We start from the raw sequence: 17,101 nt of genomic DNA, 5'->3' as shown, positions 1-17,101 counted from the left end.
CAGAGTCTCATTTTGTTGCACTTGGTAGAGTGCTGTGGAGTCACAGCTCACAGCAACCTCAAACTCTAGGGCTCAAGCTATTCTCTTGCTTCAGCCTCCCAAGCAGCTGGACTACAGGTCCCCACCACAATGCCTGGCTATTTTTAGAGGTGGAGTCTCACTCTGGGTCAGGTTGACCTCAAACCTATGAGCTCAGGCAATCCACCCGCCTCAGCCTCCCAGAGTGCTGGGATTACAGGCACCAGACCATTATTATTCTTTAAACTGTGACAGTTAGGGATTGCTTGGGGTGGAGGGGGAATACCTTTCTACTGGAATCACTGGTTGAAGTAGAAGTGATTATATTCTAAATTATCTGGATAATTTTATGACTGGCTGAAGCCTCAGCTAGTAGAAAGCAAAAGCAAGGACTGTGAATTTGGCTTCCTGCCAACCTTGACTCACTAAGCTAATGAATTCACCTTCAAGAATACGTGCGATACAGGCGGGAGGAGGTGGCTCAGGCCTCTAATCCTAACACTCTGGAAGGCTGAGGCAAGAGGCACTTGAGCTCAGGAGTTGGAGACCCTACCTCTACTAAAAATAGAAAAACTTGGGTTGTTGTGTAAGGGCCAGACCAGCGCCATTTTGTTGTCTACTGCATAAGCTCTGTTAAAACCGCAGGGCCACTCCCTACTGCCTCCCCCACACCTGCTTGCACAGCCACTGATTGAGACACCTTAGACAGACAGCTGCCATAATAGGCAATAGGTTTCAGTCTCCTTACAGCTGCCATAATAGGCAACAAGTATCAGTTCCCTTGAACTGCTCCCATAATAGGCAATAGGTATCTACTTCCTTGAAATTTAGGCATTCTTCTTCCTAATTAGGCTACACCACCTCTAGCCCTGGTTAAGAAATCCCCTACCCTTCACCTGTACCAATCCAAATCCTCCTTTACTAGTGAAATCACCAACCACCAATCAAGAGTGTACCCGTAATGGACCCTACCCTTCTTGCTTTCTGTACCCCATAAAAACTTGCTCTACCCCGAGTTCGGGGCTCGTCCTCGGCTTGCATGCCAGGAGAGTCCAGGCTTCCCGGGGCCTGAATAAAATTCACCTTTTGCCTCTTACATCGGAGCGAGTCTTGGAATCGTCTGTTTGGGCTGTTTGGGAGAATGATTTTCGGACCTAACAGTTGCCTGTGGCTCAAGGAGTAGGGCACCAGCCCCATATACCGGGGTGGCAGGTTCAAGCCCAGCTCCAGCCAAAACTGAAAAAAAAAAAAAAAAACTAGCTGGGTGCTGTGGATTGTGTGGGCACCTATCGTCCCAGCTACCAGGGAGGCTGATGCAAGAGGAATTGCTTGAGCCCAGGAGTTTGTGGTTGCTGTCAGCTAGGCTGAGGTCATACCACTCTAGCCTGGGCAACAGAGTGAAACTCCATCTCAAAAAAACAAAAACAAGGCGGCACTTGTGGCTCAGTGAGTTGGGAGCCAGCCCCATATACCGAGGGTGGCATGTTGGAACCTGGCCCTGGCCAAACTGCAACAAAAAAAGAAAAAATAGCCAGGCATTGTGGTGGGCACCTGTAGTCCCAGCTACTCAGGAGGCTGAGGCAAGAGAACTGCCTAAGCTCAAGAGCTGGAGGTTACTGTGAGCTGTGAGGCCACGACACTCTACCGAGGGCGACAAAGTAAGACTCTGTCTCTTAAAAAAAAGAATATGTGCAATCCAGATGTATATTTGTGCCTATCTCTTTCTTATACGAAATAAGTTTGAGAATTGTTTGAGGTTAAACAAAAAGATCCTTTTGTCTACACACTTTCCATCTTTCCTTCCTTCTTTTTCTTCCTCTGTTGCCAAGTCAAATCAAATCAACTGACCCGTGAATTGGAGCATTAATATTAAAATTGGCTCCTGTTTTCAGGTTCTTTTTTTTTTTTTTTTTTTTGAGATAGAGTCTCACTGTGTTGCCCTCAGTAGAGTCCTGTGTTGTCACAGCTCACAGCAACCTCCAACTCTTGGGCTTAAGCGATTTTCTTGCCTCAGCCTCTCGAGTAGCTGGGACTATCAGCACCGGCCACAATGACCAGCTATTTTTTTGTTGCAGTTGTCATTGTTGTTTAGCTGGACCAGACAGGGTTCAAATCCACCACCCTCAGTGTATGTGGCCAGCCGTAACCACTGTGCTATGGGCGCCAAGCCAGATTTCAGAGTCTTTTATTTTTACCTACAGAAGAGCTGGAAAGAGACATTCCAAAGTCAGGAGACATTGCTGATTGGCCTGGGTAGGGAACACTGATTAAGTGTTAGGGAAATAAAGGGACACATTCCAAGAACACTTCTTACCTCTGCTTAGCATAATGTAATGCCAAACAATAAAAAAGGATGGTGGGCTCAGCACCGGTAGTTAAAGCGGCTAAGGCGCCAGGCACATACACCAGAGCCAGAGGGTTCGAATCCAGCCCAGGCCTGCCAAACAACAATGACAACTACAACCAAATAGCTGGGCCTTGTGGCGGGTGCCTGTAGTCCCAAGCTACTCAGGAGGCTGAGGCAAGAGAATCGCTTAAGTCCAGGAGTTGGAGGTTGCTGTGAGCTGTGACACCAGAGCACTCTACCCAGGGCGATAACTTGAGGTGCTGTCTCAAAAAGAAAAAAAAAAAAAGGAGGGTGAAATTACTGTACCTCAGGTCTCAGATCTTGAAGAAGGAGTCTATATTTGTTTTCACCTGGAACACATTCTGGGGTTAGCTTCAAAATCAAGCCAAGTTCATTTCAGGCAATTCTAATGATTTTTAATTAGCATAGAACACAATATAGTAATTTGCAGCTCATAGTTCACCTGCATCTTGAAATTAGAAACGGCAAGGGCAGTAACATAAGTGGGAGGAGAGAGTTCATTAATCCCTTCAACAAATATTTATTGATTGGTAGCTGTGCCGGTTGGTGGTGACATAGCCAAGGAGCCAAGCCAAAGTCCCTCCCTACGGGCCTTTCTTCCTAGTAGGAGAACAAAGAGCATAGTTAATAAATCCAAATATGTATGTACATATATTTATGTTATACGTAGAGAGAATATAACAAGTGATACATGCTGTAGGTGAAGAAAAAGCAGAGTAAGGCCCTGGAGAGGGCTACGAGGGTGGTCACTGTAGGCAGTGTTTTTCAACCTTTATCTCAGGGCACACTTGAACCTATAGTTAAACTTCCTCTATGCGCTTAAATTATGTTGATCAAAAAAAAGAGTATACTTAGTGTGCTTTGAGACAGAGTCTCACTTTGTCACCCTCCATAGAGTGTCGTGGCGTCATAGTTCACAGTAACCTCAAACTCTTGGGCTTAAGTGGTTCTCTTGCCTCAGCCTCCCAAGTGGCTGGGACTATAGGCACCCGCCACAACACCCAGCTTATTTTAGAGAAGGGGTTCTTGCTCTGACTCAGGCTGGTCTTCAACCTGTGAGTTCAGGCAATCCATCTGCCTTGGTCTCTCAAGTGCTGGGATTACAGGCGTGAGCCACCGAGCCTGACCCTTGAACCTCTTTTGGAAATAATTTAATTAGTGATCTTTAAACCTTTTCAGAGCACCTCTAAGATCCTCTCACAGTATGGAGGTTGGCCAGGAAAAGCCTCTGGTAAGAGGCTGCCAGAAGGAAATGTCCTGCAGGTTTGCGGGGGAAGATGGTGCTGGGCAGAGGAAGACCAAGGGCTCTGTCACAAAAGGTGACATTTGGCCACCATTCCTCAGAGGCTCTTTATGGTGACACAAAGGGGGCTGCAGAACTTAAGTGCTCATTTCTGCCCAGAGACACCCCCAACACAGAGAAGTAGACAGAGCTGTAAACACAGGACCAGCAAGCTGGCCTGGATTGAGGCTTCAAAATGCATCATGGACTTGCACAGTAACCTAGGAAGGGGCCAGTCAAGAATACTTTTGTCCATGTGAAGTTCTGATGAAGCAGCTGCTACAGATGTTAAGGGACAGTGACACAGCCATGAAAAAAATCCCACTGCTGGGCTTCCAGTCAGGCTTTTTTTTTTTTTGCAGTTTCTGGCCGGGGCTGGGTTTGAACCCACCACCTCCAGCATATGGGGCCGGCACTCTACTCCTTTTTGAGCCACAGGCACCGCCCCCAGTCAGGCATTTCCACCTGTTGGGGGTCTATGATTGAACTAATGAAGGTAGGTGACTAGGAGGGACAGGAGACAGAGCACAAGATCTGCTTCACGTTAACATTCAATCAGTGTAAAATTTGCATCGACTTGTCTGACCAGAGAAAATCTTACAAGCAAATGTTACAAAAATCTTCATAGTGCTAGTCTTTGAGAAGGGGGATTACGGATGGTTCGCTACCTTTCTGTGAATGTCTGCAAATTGCCTCAGCAACAGAGTAAGTGAACAAAGCTCTCCATGGGCATATTAACTGCTGTCCGGCACCTGAGCTGGTCATTCTATCCCCGTCCTCGCCCTCAAGCCTTTCTTTTGCTAACCCACAGCCAGGACTTAAGAGTACTTAAGTCCTCTCTCCTTTCATGAGTCACTTCTTTATGCCTATTACCATACTTGGAGCACTAGTTAAGCCTTAAACTTTTCTTAATTGTATTTTGTTTCCTTAAAGATTTGGAAAGGGGGATGGTGCTTATGTCTCAAAAGGTATAGGGCACCAGCTCCCATATGCCGGAGGTGGTGGGTTCAAACCCAACCCTGGCCTAAAAACTGCAAATAAATAAATAAATAAATAAAAGATTTGGAAAGGGATTTTTAATGGCTAACAGTGGCCCTCCCATGCTGATCTGTAGCCTCAGGCAAGTTCTTTTGACTCACTGCCCATCACTTTCCTCATCTATAAACAAGGAATTCTGTAAGGGGCCCTAAAGCTTAGGCCCTGGGATTTGGATAGAGAGAAGTGTGGCCAAGGTAGGCATGACATCAGTGGGGTGGCATGTCACACCCGTCAGGGCCTCTCCCATCCTCTTTGTCCACCGGAGACGATGCCCACTTGTGCAGAAGCTTTCCCAGTTCTCTGCCTAAGGGATTTCTCTGCTTTGCCACCTCAGTCAACCAGAAGTGTCCCCAGAGGCAACCTTCAACCGGAGAAGGTAGCAGTTGGTGAATGTGTACCTCCACCTTCTTACCTCTGAGAAGAGCTTTAAAGAATGTATTGTAGGGTGGCGCCTGTGGCTCAGTGAGTAGGGCCCCGGCCCCATATACCAAGGGTGGTGGGTTCAAACCCAACCCCGTCCAAACTGCAAGAAAAATAGCCAGGCATTGTGATGGGCACCTATAGTTCTAGCTACTCAGGAGGCTGAGGCAAGAGAATCACCTCAGCCCAAGAGCTGGAGGTTGCTGTGAGCTGTGACGCCATGGTACTCTACCAAGGGTGACAAAGTGAGACTCTGTCTCTAAAAAAAAAAAAGTATTGTAAAATGCAGATAGAGATAAACACACAGAGCAAACATGCAGCCTAACACATCACTCCAAGACAAATAAACACCTCCGCAGGCATTGTTGGGACTAGTCTGAGGCCAGCTCCCTCCAGCTTCTCAGGAGTTGGTGTGGGGATGAGACTCAGCTCCCAGTGTCACCTGTTATGGGCCTGCTGCTTCTGACTTCCTTTTCTATCCTTTACCCTACTCCCTCCACTCACTCTCAAGATCATCTTCTTTTTTTTTTTTTTTTTTTTTTTGCACTTTCTGGCTGGGGCTGGGTTTGACCCTGCCACCTCCAGCATATGGGGCTGGTGCCCTACTCCTTTGAGCCACAGGCGCTGCCCAAGATCATCTTCTAAATAAGCAACTTATATCCAATTTCTTCTTTTTCTTTTTTTTTTTTTTTGAGACAGAGTGATCTCACTATGTCACCCTTGGTGGAGTACCGTGGCATCACGACTCACAGCAACCTCCAACTCTTGGGCTTAAGCGATTCTCTTGCCTCAGCCTCCCAAGTAGCTGGGATTACAGCCACCCGCCACAACACACAGCTATTTTTTGTTGTTGTTGCCATTGTCATTGTTTAGCTGACCCAGGTCAGGTTCAAACCTGCTATCTTCAGTGCAAGTGGCTGGCACCATAACCCCTGTTTCACAGGCACCAAGCCTTATATCCAATTTCTTGTCTCAGGGTCAGGTTTTTGTGAAAATAAAAACCAAGCAGTTGCTAAGGAGGCTTCTTTACAGAGATGGCATTTGGGATGAGAGCTAAGCGTTGTCCCTGGCACACACCGATCCTGAGTGTGTGAGGAAGAGAAAAGAGTCCACTGTGCCTGGAGCAGGGAGAGATGGTGTGGGAGAGGCAGACTTACAAGCCCGGGCGTGGGGACGTGAGCGACGAGTGAGCCGTGTGGGACAAGGAGTTTCACTTCCTCTTCCCTCTCACTCAGCTCGCTGACACTTGCACTCAGACACACCTTCAAGGGAAGTTGAATTTTACAAACCCAATTTAATATGGCCAGGCCAGTCCTAGGACAAGTATCCATTCAGAGCAGGCAATTAAAAAGCCACATCGTCTCAACATGAGAGACACTAAATGCACGGAAGTGTGAATTAGCATACTTAACAACTTTCAGGACTGGCTAATAATGGAAGTGCAAATTCCACTGCCAGACCTCAGGCCCAGAAGCTCTGGAGCAGGCGGACAGCACGTGGTTAGTGCAGATGCAGAGCTGGGCCCTCACCACCCACTGCTGCGCCACAAACAGCTGCCCCACCGGTCTCTCCAGCTACCCAGGGAGAATAAATCAGGCTGTGGAAAATTACCCAAACCTGAGGCTGGGGAAGGTGTGACTCCACCCCAACCATGACTAATACTTATCTTTGCTACTCTAGTGTGAAACAGGTCTTCTCTGGAATATTTATAGTGACATGTAAGACTAAGATTCGGTTGCCCACAGGTTTTCCTGATTTAAAAATATATGTTCGGCTCGGCGCCTATAGCTCAACTGGCTAAGGCGCCAGCCACGTACACCTAAGGTGGCGGGTTCGAATCCCCAGCCCGGACCCGCCAAACAACAATGATGGCTGCAACCAAAAAATAGCCGGGCGTTGTGGCGGGCGCCTGTGGTCCCAGCTACTTGGGAGGCAGAGGCAGGAGACTCACTTGAGCCCAGGAGTTGGAGGTTGCTGTGAGCTGTAATGCAACGGCACTCTACCCAGGGGGACAGCTTGAGGCTCTGTCTCAAAAAAAAAAAAAAAAAATATATATATATATATATGTTCAATGGGCAGCGCCTGTGGCTCAGTGAGTAGGGCGCTGGCCCCATATACTGAGGGTGGTAGGTTCGAACCTGGCCCCAGCAAAACTGCAACAAAAAAATAGCTGGGTGTTGTGGTGGGCGCCTGTAGTCCCAGCTACTCAGGAGGCTGAGGCAGGAGAATCGCCTAAGCCCAAGAACTGGAGGTTACTGTGAGCTGTGGCGCCATGGCATTCCACCAAGGGCAACAAAGTGAGACTCTGTCTCTAAAAATATATATATACATATGTGTGTGTGTGTGTGTGTGTGTTCAAGTCAAATTCACAGAAGCAGAAACTAAAATGGTTGTTACCAGGGACTGGGGGATGGGAAAATGTGGAGCTGTGTAATGCGTATTTCGTTTCAGTCATGCAGGATGAAAAGTTCTGGAGATTGGTTGTGTAACAATGTGATGTACTTTGTACTTGGCCGGCACAGTGGCTGAGGCCTACAATCCTAGCATTCTGGGAGGCCAAAGCATGTGGATTTCGTGAGCAAGACCTCATCTCTACTAAGAACAGAAAAATTAACCTGACGTGGTGCTGAGCACCTGTAGTCCCAGCTACTTGGAAGGCTGAGGTAAGAGAACCTCCTGAGCCCAGGAGTTTGAGGTTGCTGTGAGATATGATGATACCATAGCTCTCCACCCAGGACAACCCAGTGAGACTCTATTGTAAAACAAAAAGAAAATAATGTAAATGTACTTAATACTACTGGGTTTAATTTTGGCCCTGTGACTTAAACAAGTTACTTATTATTTCCTATTACTTTAGCTCCTTGGCTGCAAAATGAAGATAATACCAATGTGAAGATTAAATAATTTTTTTTTTTTTTTAAGAGACAAGAGTCTCTGTCATTCTTGGTAGAGTGCTTGGAGTCACAGCTCACAGCAACCTCCAACTCCTGGGTTTAGGTGATTTTCCTGCCTCAGCCTTCCGAGCAGCTGGGACTACACGGGTGCCTGCCACAACACCTGGCCTTTTTTTGTTGTAGTTTGGCAGGGGCAGGGTTTGGGTTCGAATCCGCCACCCTCAGTATGTGGGGCCAGCACCCTACCCACTGAGCCACAGGTGCTGCCTGATTAAATAATTTATAAAGAGATTAGCACAGTGCCTGGCACACAGCAGAAGTCCCATCAATACTGTCAATCCCCCAGTTAGGATTGTATGGAAATAAGCAGGCTCATTTGTATACATCATCCTTTAGTTCTCTGTAATAGTTTGGCTTCCATATAATTCTTTAAGGTAGGTATTTCCTCTGTTCTTGCTTATTTACTCAGCAAACTTTTCCAGAACCAAGGTAACCTTCAAGGCAGTCAGGTCCAAACAAGTCTGGTACAGGGTCACTCTATCCTGGCAGTACAGCCATGAGCCTCAGGTGGTTTCAGAGAACAGCAAATTGCATTGCCATAAAATGTAGAAAGATGAAGGGAGGGCGGCAGATGAGGCCTAGCCCTCCCCACACAGTATCCTCCTGAGTGTGGTCTGTGGCAGAGCATTCACACACGCTAAGACCTCCACCCGGCCGCACCACACCCCAACTGCTCGTTTCATACACAATCAAATAGAGATTCTCTGTGATATGCCATTGCAGGGCAGTGCCATCGTGTCTAAATTCATTTGTATTTCTTTTTTCTTTTCTTTCTTTTTTTTTTTTTTTTTTGAGACAGAGTTTTACTTTGTTGCCCTCAGCAGAGTGCTATGGCATCATAGTTCACAGCAACCTCAAACTCTTGCTTAAGCGATTCCCTTGCCTCAGCTTCCCAAGTACCTGGGACTACAGGTGCCTGCCATAGCGCCAACTATTTTTTTAGAGATGAGGTCTCGCTTTGGCTCAGGCTGGTCTTGAGACCTAGGATTACAGGCATGAGCCACTACACCAGGCCGATTCATGACATTTTTCTAAAGATAATATCAATTTTGCCACTCCCAGGAACCTGGGCGGCAGTCTGAGCAGTGGCTTGAGGCAGTGGCAGTGTGGGCTGGGAGGTGTGCAGTTTATAAATGCCTTAAGATAGTTCTACATTCAACTTGTCAGAAAAGTGTGCAACAGAAGTCAGAACAAGGGCTTGTGGCCCAGAGCTCACATTGAACCAAACATTTTTCAGATCTGGTTGAAACACACAGGTTTTTCAAACAATAGGACTCTGCAAAGTTTGGTTTAGATAAGCATACAAAACTCAATGGCCTCACTTGCCAACAGGAAAGAAAAGTGGACATCTGGGTGTTGTGAGCTCCTTAGATCACTGACTTCTCACAGCCTGAAAAAAGATGATCTATTTCATAAGCCTCCCACTGTCAAACCCCAGTGGCCAGGGCCCAGCAAGGGCTTTGACCTGACCTGTGGTTGCAGGCACTGCACGTCTCAGAGCAGATAGGGAAGAAAAACACATCTGGAGCAAGTTGCCTTCTCTGAGCTGGTTTCCTTGAGCTGGTTTCCTTATCTATCACCCTGCCTCCTGGGCTGCTGAGACGGCTTGGAGGTCATGTGAAAGGCACAGCCACTCACCACACCAACTATGACGGTGCTGGTCACTGATGCCACTGGAACATCCAGTCCTGGAGTGGTCATTTGGGATGGTGCCAGCAGTAAGAAGAGAGATCATAATTGTTCCAAGCCATGCCAACTAATATTTGCTGCCCAAACTATTGTCTGAGTTTAGATATTTTTTTAAAAATGTGATAGAGTGCATATGACATAAAATATACCATTGTTACCACTTTTAATTATACCACACAGGAGTTCTTTGTGATAAGTAATTGCAGGACAGTGCCAAGGTGTGGTGGCAAGGGCTGGGGCTTAGAACAAGATTAGTTCATGCCTGAGCTCATGAGTTCAAGACCAACCTGAGGAAGAGCAAGACCCTGTCTCTAAAAAAATAGACAGGCACTGTGGCAGGTGTCAAGCCAGTTGCCTCCTTTAAAGGAGGATAAGATTATCTACTTACATTGTGTACATTAAAAGGAGATAATCCGCTTGGTCACCTATAGCTCAAGCAGCTAAGGCACCAGCCACATACACCAGAGTTGGCAGGTTCGAATCTAGCCTGGGACTGCCAAACAACGACAACTATAACCAAAAAACAGCCAGGCGTTGTGGCAGACGCCTGTAGTCCCAGCTACTTGGGAGGCTGAGGCAAGAGAATCACCTAAGCCCAAGAGCTGGAGGTTGCTGTGAGCTGTGACAGCACCGCACTCTACAGCAACAAAGTGAGACTCTTGTCTCTTTAAAAAAAGGCAGTCACTATCACAAGCATGTGTGAATTGGCAACAGGACAAAAAGCAAGGGGACAGGACAGTGTCCTGCAGTGTTTCCTATAATGCACTAGGTATTTACACAGACAATACTCTTCTGGGAAGAAAGGTTGAACCCCCCCGCCCCCCCCCAAAAACCAAGTAGTTTTTTCTTACATAAACTGCAAAGGAAATCCCATTTTTCCACATCTAGCCAGAACTTTTGTCCTCAGTTATTACATAAATGCTCTCCAGGACCATTATCTAAAATGGCATAACCATTTTATGCCCACAATTCACTTCTGTATTTACAAACAGAATTTTGATAATTTAGGTAAGCACATCTATCAGTGAAGGTTTAACACTGAGATGCAATCAAACATCCATGCTATCTGATGCTTTGCTGACAGCAATGTAGGTGATTCTTTTTGTTTAATATTTCATACTTTATTCCTAATATTAATAGAATAAGAAAGTAAAATATTCCCAAATGCTCATTTATAGGTAACATTTGTAAGTGGCACACAAAAATTTCAGTTTCACAAAGAGTAACCTTCAGTGATGTATGTGAATGCAATTTTAGGCTGGTCTGAAGGTAGTGAGTGATCTCCCGAGTGTTCAGTCAGTCACAGATCCGACTGCTTGTTCTACTGTTTCTCCCCTTCTCATTACTGCACTTGACTAGTCTTAAAAATTTTTTTTAAATGCAATTTTAATCCTTATTTTAAGGTAAATGCAATAATAATTTCATAAGGTACATACACACAAACCCCAAAAGCAGTTTCCTTGGGACTGTAACTCAAATCCAGCCTTCCAAATCCTAATTCTCTCTTTTCACATAGCCCTTTTCTGAGCCAATTAAACATATATTTTGTTTCATTTTGATTTATGTTGACTGCAACATGAAGATATATCCAGGTAAAAATAAACTTCATGTAAGAAAAAAGAAAGTGGTTTCCATAGACATGCATGGTTTTCATCAAGTATACGTTTCCACAAGGATCAAGTGAGGCTCCGTCTCAAAAAAAAGGAAGTAAGTTTTTAGCTGGACGTTGTGGCGGGTGCCTGTAGTTCCAGCTGCTTGGGTGTTGTGGCAGGCACCTGTGGTCCCAGTTACTTGGGAGGTGGAGGCAGGAGACTCGCTTGAGCCCAGGAGTTGGAGGTTGCTGTGAGCTGTGATGTCACGGCACTCTACCCAGGGGGACAGCTTGAGGCTCTGTCTCAAAAAAAAAAACTCAAATGGCGAGTGGCACCTGTGGTTCAGTGAGTAGGGCGTCAGCCCCATATACCGAGGGTAAGCCATATTTATTCTTTTTTAATTTTTTTTTTATTTGGAGTTTTTGGCCAGGGCCAGGTTTGAACCCTCCACCTCCAGTATATGGGGCTGGCACCCTACTCCTTGAGCAAGCGAGTCTCCTGCCTCAGCCTCCCAAGTAGCTGGGACTATAGGTGCCTGCCACAGCGCCGGCCATTTTTTGGTTGCAGCCATCATTGTTGTTTGGCGGGCCTGGGCTGGGGATTCGAACCCGCCACCTTATGTGTATGTGGCTGGCGCCTAGCCACCATTTGAGTAGTTTTTAATGTGAGAGTTAACACATCTGAAAAAGGAGTCTATGTAGGGGAAACTGAGCCCTGACCTCTAGCATAAAATTTATTTTTTTTAACGTTTTTTGGCCAGGGCCAGGTTTGAACCCTCCACCTCCAGTATATGGGGCTGGCACCCTACTCCTTGAGCCACAGGCACTGCCCAGCGTTTTTATTTTTTAGAGACAGAGTCTCACTTTGTTGCCCTTGGTAGAGTACCATGGTGTCACAGCTCACAGAAACTTTCAGCTCTTGCCTCAGCCTCCCAAGCAGCTGGAACTACAGGCACCCGCCACAACGTCCAGCTAAAAACTTACTTCTTTTTTTTTTTTTGAGACGGAGCCTCAAGCTATCCCCCTGGGTAGAGTGCCATGGCCTCACAGCAACCTCCAACTCCTGGGCTCAAGCGAGTCTCCTGCCTCAGCCTCCCAAGTAGCTGGGACTATAGGCGCCCGCCACAGCACCTGCCATTTTTTGGTTGCAGCCATCATTGTTGTTTGGCGGGCGGGGGATTCAAACCCGCCACCGTATGTGTATGTGTCTGGCGCCTTAGCCGATTGAGCCACAGGCGCCAAAACTTACTTCTTGAGAACTAGAGCATCACGAAAATGGCATGAGTTGTCTTATGTGCAGATCAGAAAACTGGCCTCCAGGAGAAAACGTTTATGTGAGGTGTGGCAGTGATAATTATGGTAAAGATTCTCTAGCTTTCAAAGATCTTGAGGCAGAGGTTGTGCTCAAGGCTTGCAGTTTTGCAAAAAAAAAAGTGGAGACATTCTATTTGACCTCGTCCATCTCCTCCCTAACCAGCGCTAACGTCAGAGAAGCAGCTTTTGTCTACTTCTTCCTGTTTTACGATTTCCGTCCGACCTGAGATTTACTGGAGAGGGCTCCTCCTAGAGTTCCTCAGTCTCCCAGCACAGACTCTCGTGTAGCCTCTTCATTCCTAAAGCCAAGACCCCATCTTCTGGTGACCCCCAACCCCTTGAAGTCTGAATACTGGACATGATTGGATTCAGTAAGTACTTTATTTATGAGAAAGGCTGTACAGGATTCAAGTGTCTAATTTAGATCCTATGTACAAAAGTAAAACTTACAAATGAGTAATTCAGCTTACAATAAAGATTATTTCCATCTCAACCTTTCATACTAACCTATTACGTCAAAACTTTTTAAAATTATTTTTTGGACGAAATTTTAAAGTGAGTTCTCCTAGTACCCAAGTTACCATGTTATAGTAAAAGGCAGTAAATACAAAAATACAACAAACACTAAAATATTGTGATTAATAGCTCGGGTTTTTTTCTTTTGGAGACACAGTCTCTTGCCTTTGGTAGAGGGCCATAGCATCACAGCTCACAGCAACTTCAAACTCTTAGGCTTAAGTAATCCTCCTGCATCAGCTTCCTAAGTAGCTGGGACTTCAGGCGTCTGCCACACTACCCAGCTAGGTTTTCTATTTTTAGTAGAGATGGGAGTCTCACTCTTGTTCAGGCTGGTCTCAAACTCCCGAGCTCAAGCAATCCACCTGCCTTGGCCTCCCAGAGTGCAGGGATTACAGGCGTGAGCAACTTCTTCCAGTCAATAGCTCAGTTTATTAGCTGCTTTAATAAAGTAAAACTATAGTGAAAATAATGTGCTAGAAATGGCTTTTTGAAAGCCTTCTTTAATGATATGCTTACAAGATGACAGACATGGGTGAAGGGATCCACAAAGATGATAGATAATACATATTTCCTATGAGTAAAGCTGAGCACTACAGAGACAGGCTGACTCTGTAAAGCATTACTGGTCCTAGCTTTTATAATGTGAGAATTCCACTTTATCGCCTATTTTGATGCTTCAAAGAATTTCTTTGGGTATAAAGACATTTACTCCAGCTCCACCTGCCCTGTTTGATGCCTCTTCATTCTTGAGTAGGGACTTACTGTATCGTCCATCACAAAATCATACAGTACTTTTATCCAGGAATTGTAGTGGGGGAGGTTGTCGTAGTATTCAGGTGCTATTTTCCTCACCTAGAAGGGAAAAAAATTCAGCAAGTTGAAAAAGCTTTATTGTGTGATATCAAAGACAACAGATGAAATGTTTGATACAAACACTGAGGAGCGAAACCAGGAGCCTCTTCTCCCTGCTCCCTCTCAAAACTAACAAACAGAAGCAGCGGCAGCAAAAGTAGTCCTCTAAGATTACTGACTCCCTGAGGGACTAAATATCTGGTTTATTTATAAAATTAGCACAAAGCATATGCAATTCAATCAACCTGACATTACTGAAAAACATTCTGCACGGATGGCACTGTAGGATATAAGGGCAGCACCTGCTCCCTGCCATCTTGGAATATAAAAATACTAATAAATTGTGGCTTGGGCTCAGGAGTTTAACGTTGCTGTGATCTAGGTTAAGGCCACAGTATTCTAGCTTAGACAACAGAGTGAGACTCTCTGAAGAAAAAAATTCTTTTTTCAAAGGGTTCCCAGCTTCTCCTTAAAACATAATCCCAGGCTGGGGATGGTGGTTTACACTTGTAATTCCAGCTATTCTGGAAGGATAGGGTGGAAGATCTCTTGCCCAGAAGTTAAAAGATGAAGTAAGTTGTGATGATGCTATTGCACTCTAGCCCAGGGGACAGAGAGAAATGTCTCAAAGTAATAATGATAATAACAATAATTCATTCACTTCCCTTGTCGTGGAAGAGGCAGAGGCTGCGCCTGCTCTATTCAGCTGCACACAGGCCTCACAACCACAGGGGCTGTTCATTTACATCACAATTCACAATTTCAAAGTTGTCTTCAGAACTTGATACAAACACTGAGAAGGGAAACCAGGAGACTAGACTTTCCAACCAGAAAGTTGGAGTGTTTTTCCTCAAATATTTTATTCTGAAAAATGTAAGACCCACTAAAAATTGAAACAGGTAAAATAAACATTCATTTGCTCTCTACCTGATTTACCAATTACTAACAAACCCTGTCACATGTGCTCTCTCTATATAAAATAATTCCACATATTTTCTTTGCTGAAACCTTTGAAACTAAGGTGCAGACACTGTGGGACAACTTACCACTAATATCACATTCCTAAACATTTCAACACTAAGCCTCCAAAAGACATTCTATAAAACCATAATGCCATTATCTTGACATGATACTAGGCTCGGCGCCTATAGCTCAACCGGCTAAGGCGCCAGCCACGTACACCTAAGGTGGCGGGTTCGAATCCCCAGCCCGGACCCGCCAAACAACAATGACGGCTGCAACCAAAAAATAGCCGGGCGTTGTGGCGGGCGCCTGTGGTCCCAGCTACTTGGGAGGCGGAGGCAGGAGATTCGCTTGAGCCCAGGAGTTGGAGGTTGCTGTGAGCTGTAATGCCATGGCACTCTACCCAGGGGGACAGCTTGAGGCTCTGTCTCAAAAAAAAACAAACAAACAAACAAACAAAAAAAACAAAGACATGATACTAGCTAATACACAGTCAAAAAAAAAAAAATTTTTTTTTTTTTTTTTTGAGACAAAGTCTCACTACATTGCCCTCGGTAGAGTGCCTTGACATCATAGCTCCCAGCAACCTCTAACTCCTGGGTTTAAGTGATTCTCTTGCCTTAGCTTCCCAAGTAGCTGGGACTACAAAAGCCTGCCACAACACTCAGCTACCTTTCGTTGCAGTTGTCATCACTGTTTTTAGCTGGCCTGGGCCGGGTTTGAACCTGCCAGTCTTGGTATACATGGCTGGTGCTATAACCACTGTGCTACGGGTGCTGAGCCCACAGTCAAGACTAAAAACTTCCCCACTGCCCTAGTCTTTTTTGTTTTCAACTTTGAACTAGGCTCAAGTGATCCTCCTGCCTCAATCTCCAAGCACCTGGGACTACAGATGTACACCACTAAGCCTAACCTGTTTTTTGAGACATAGTCTCACTCTGTCACCCTGAGTAGAGTGCAGTGCTGTCGTAGCTCACAGTAACCTCAATCTCTTTGGTTTAAGTGATCCTCTTGCCTTAGTTTCCCAAGAGACTGGACTATAGGTGCCCGCCATGACGCCCACCTAGATTTTCGATTTTTAGTAGAGATGGGTCTCACTCTTGTTCAGGCTGGTCTCAAACTCCTGAGCTCAAGCAATCCACCTGCCTCCCAGAGTGCTGGGATTACAGGTGTGAGCCACCGTGCTGCCTGGCCCTACTTAAAAAAATTTTTTTGTAGGGATAGGGGTCTCTCTGCTGCCCAAGCTGGTCTCAAGACTCCTACCTTCGAGCAATCTTCCCACCTTTGCCTCCCAAAGTTTCAAGATTAAGGACCAATGTTCTTTAGAGCTTTTTTCTTCCTCAATAGTCAAGTGCTGAGCTTAGTTGTCATGTTTCCAGAGAGAAAATCTGGCTGGGCACCATGGCTTACACCTGTAATCCTACCACTATGGGAGGTTGAGGCGGGAGGATCACTTGAGCCCAGGAGTTTGAGGTTGCAGTAAGCTCTGATAACAACACTGCACTCTGGCAGGGTAACAAAGGGAAACTGTCTTAAAATCAAAAAAGAAGAGGAAATCTAAAAAATTTGACTAGGTGGGCATGACAGCATAAAATATCTGACTAGGGTTCTCTAAAATAACTATGAAAGAATCCAGAAAAACTAGTATTTTTCATTCACATCATCCTTTTTAAGATTATGGAAACATGTTTTTTTTTATTATTTTTTTGAGACAGTCTTACCTTGTCACCTTCAGCAGAGTGCTTTGGTGTCATAGCTCACAGCAAACTCAAACACTTGGGCTTAAGTGATTCTCTTATCTCACCCTCCCGAGTAACTGGGACTACAGGCACCTGCCGCAATGCCTGGTTATTTTTAGAGATGGGGTTCTAACTCTTGCTCAGGTTGGTTTCAAACCCCGGAGCTCAGGCAATCCACCTGCTTTGGCCTCCCAGAGTGCTGGGATTACAGGCGTGAGCCACAGCGCCTGGTCAGAAAACATTTCTTATTAACAGAATTAGTAAGAAATTTTTTTTTTTTTGAGACAGAGCCTCAAGCTGTCCCCCTGGGTAGAGTGCCATGGCATTACAGCTCACAGCAACCTCCAACCCCTG

General features: G+C 45.6%; 1 protein-coding gene across 1 annotated transcript in view; it reads right to left on the bottom strand.

Annotated features, from left to right (window-relative positions):
* Positions 1 to 13,662: 13,662 nt before the first annotated feature.
* The window catches only part of DEGS1 (delta 4-desaturase, sphingolipid 1), a 10,656-nt gene continuing 7,217 nt past the window's right edge, over positions 13,663 to 17,101 (bottom strand). The window contains exon 3 of the mRNA XM_003790974.3: positions 13,663 to 14,045. Within this exon, the coding sequence (XP_003791022.1) occupies positions 13,899 to 14,045 (147 nt within the window). The 3' untranslated portion in view covers positions 13,663 to 13,898. The remainder of the gene's footprint in view (positions 14,046 to 17,101) is intronic.

Source organism: Otolemur garnettii, unplaced genomic scaffold (genome assembly GCF_000181295.1).
Source record: "Otolemur garnettii isolate 467f Iridium unplaced genomic scaffold, OtoGar3 scaffold00045, whole genome shotgun sequence".
In the NCBI taxonomy this organism is placed as follows: domain Eukaryota; kingdom Metazoa; phylum Chordata; class Mammalia; order Primates; family Galagidae; genus Otolemur; species Otolemur garnettii.
Note: the sequence above shows the minus strand (reverse complement) of the source record. Positions and strands in the feature narration are given on the sequence as shown.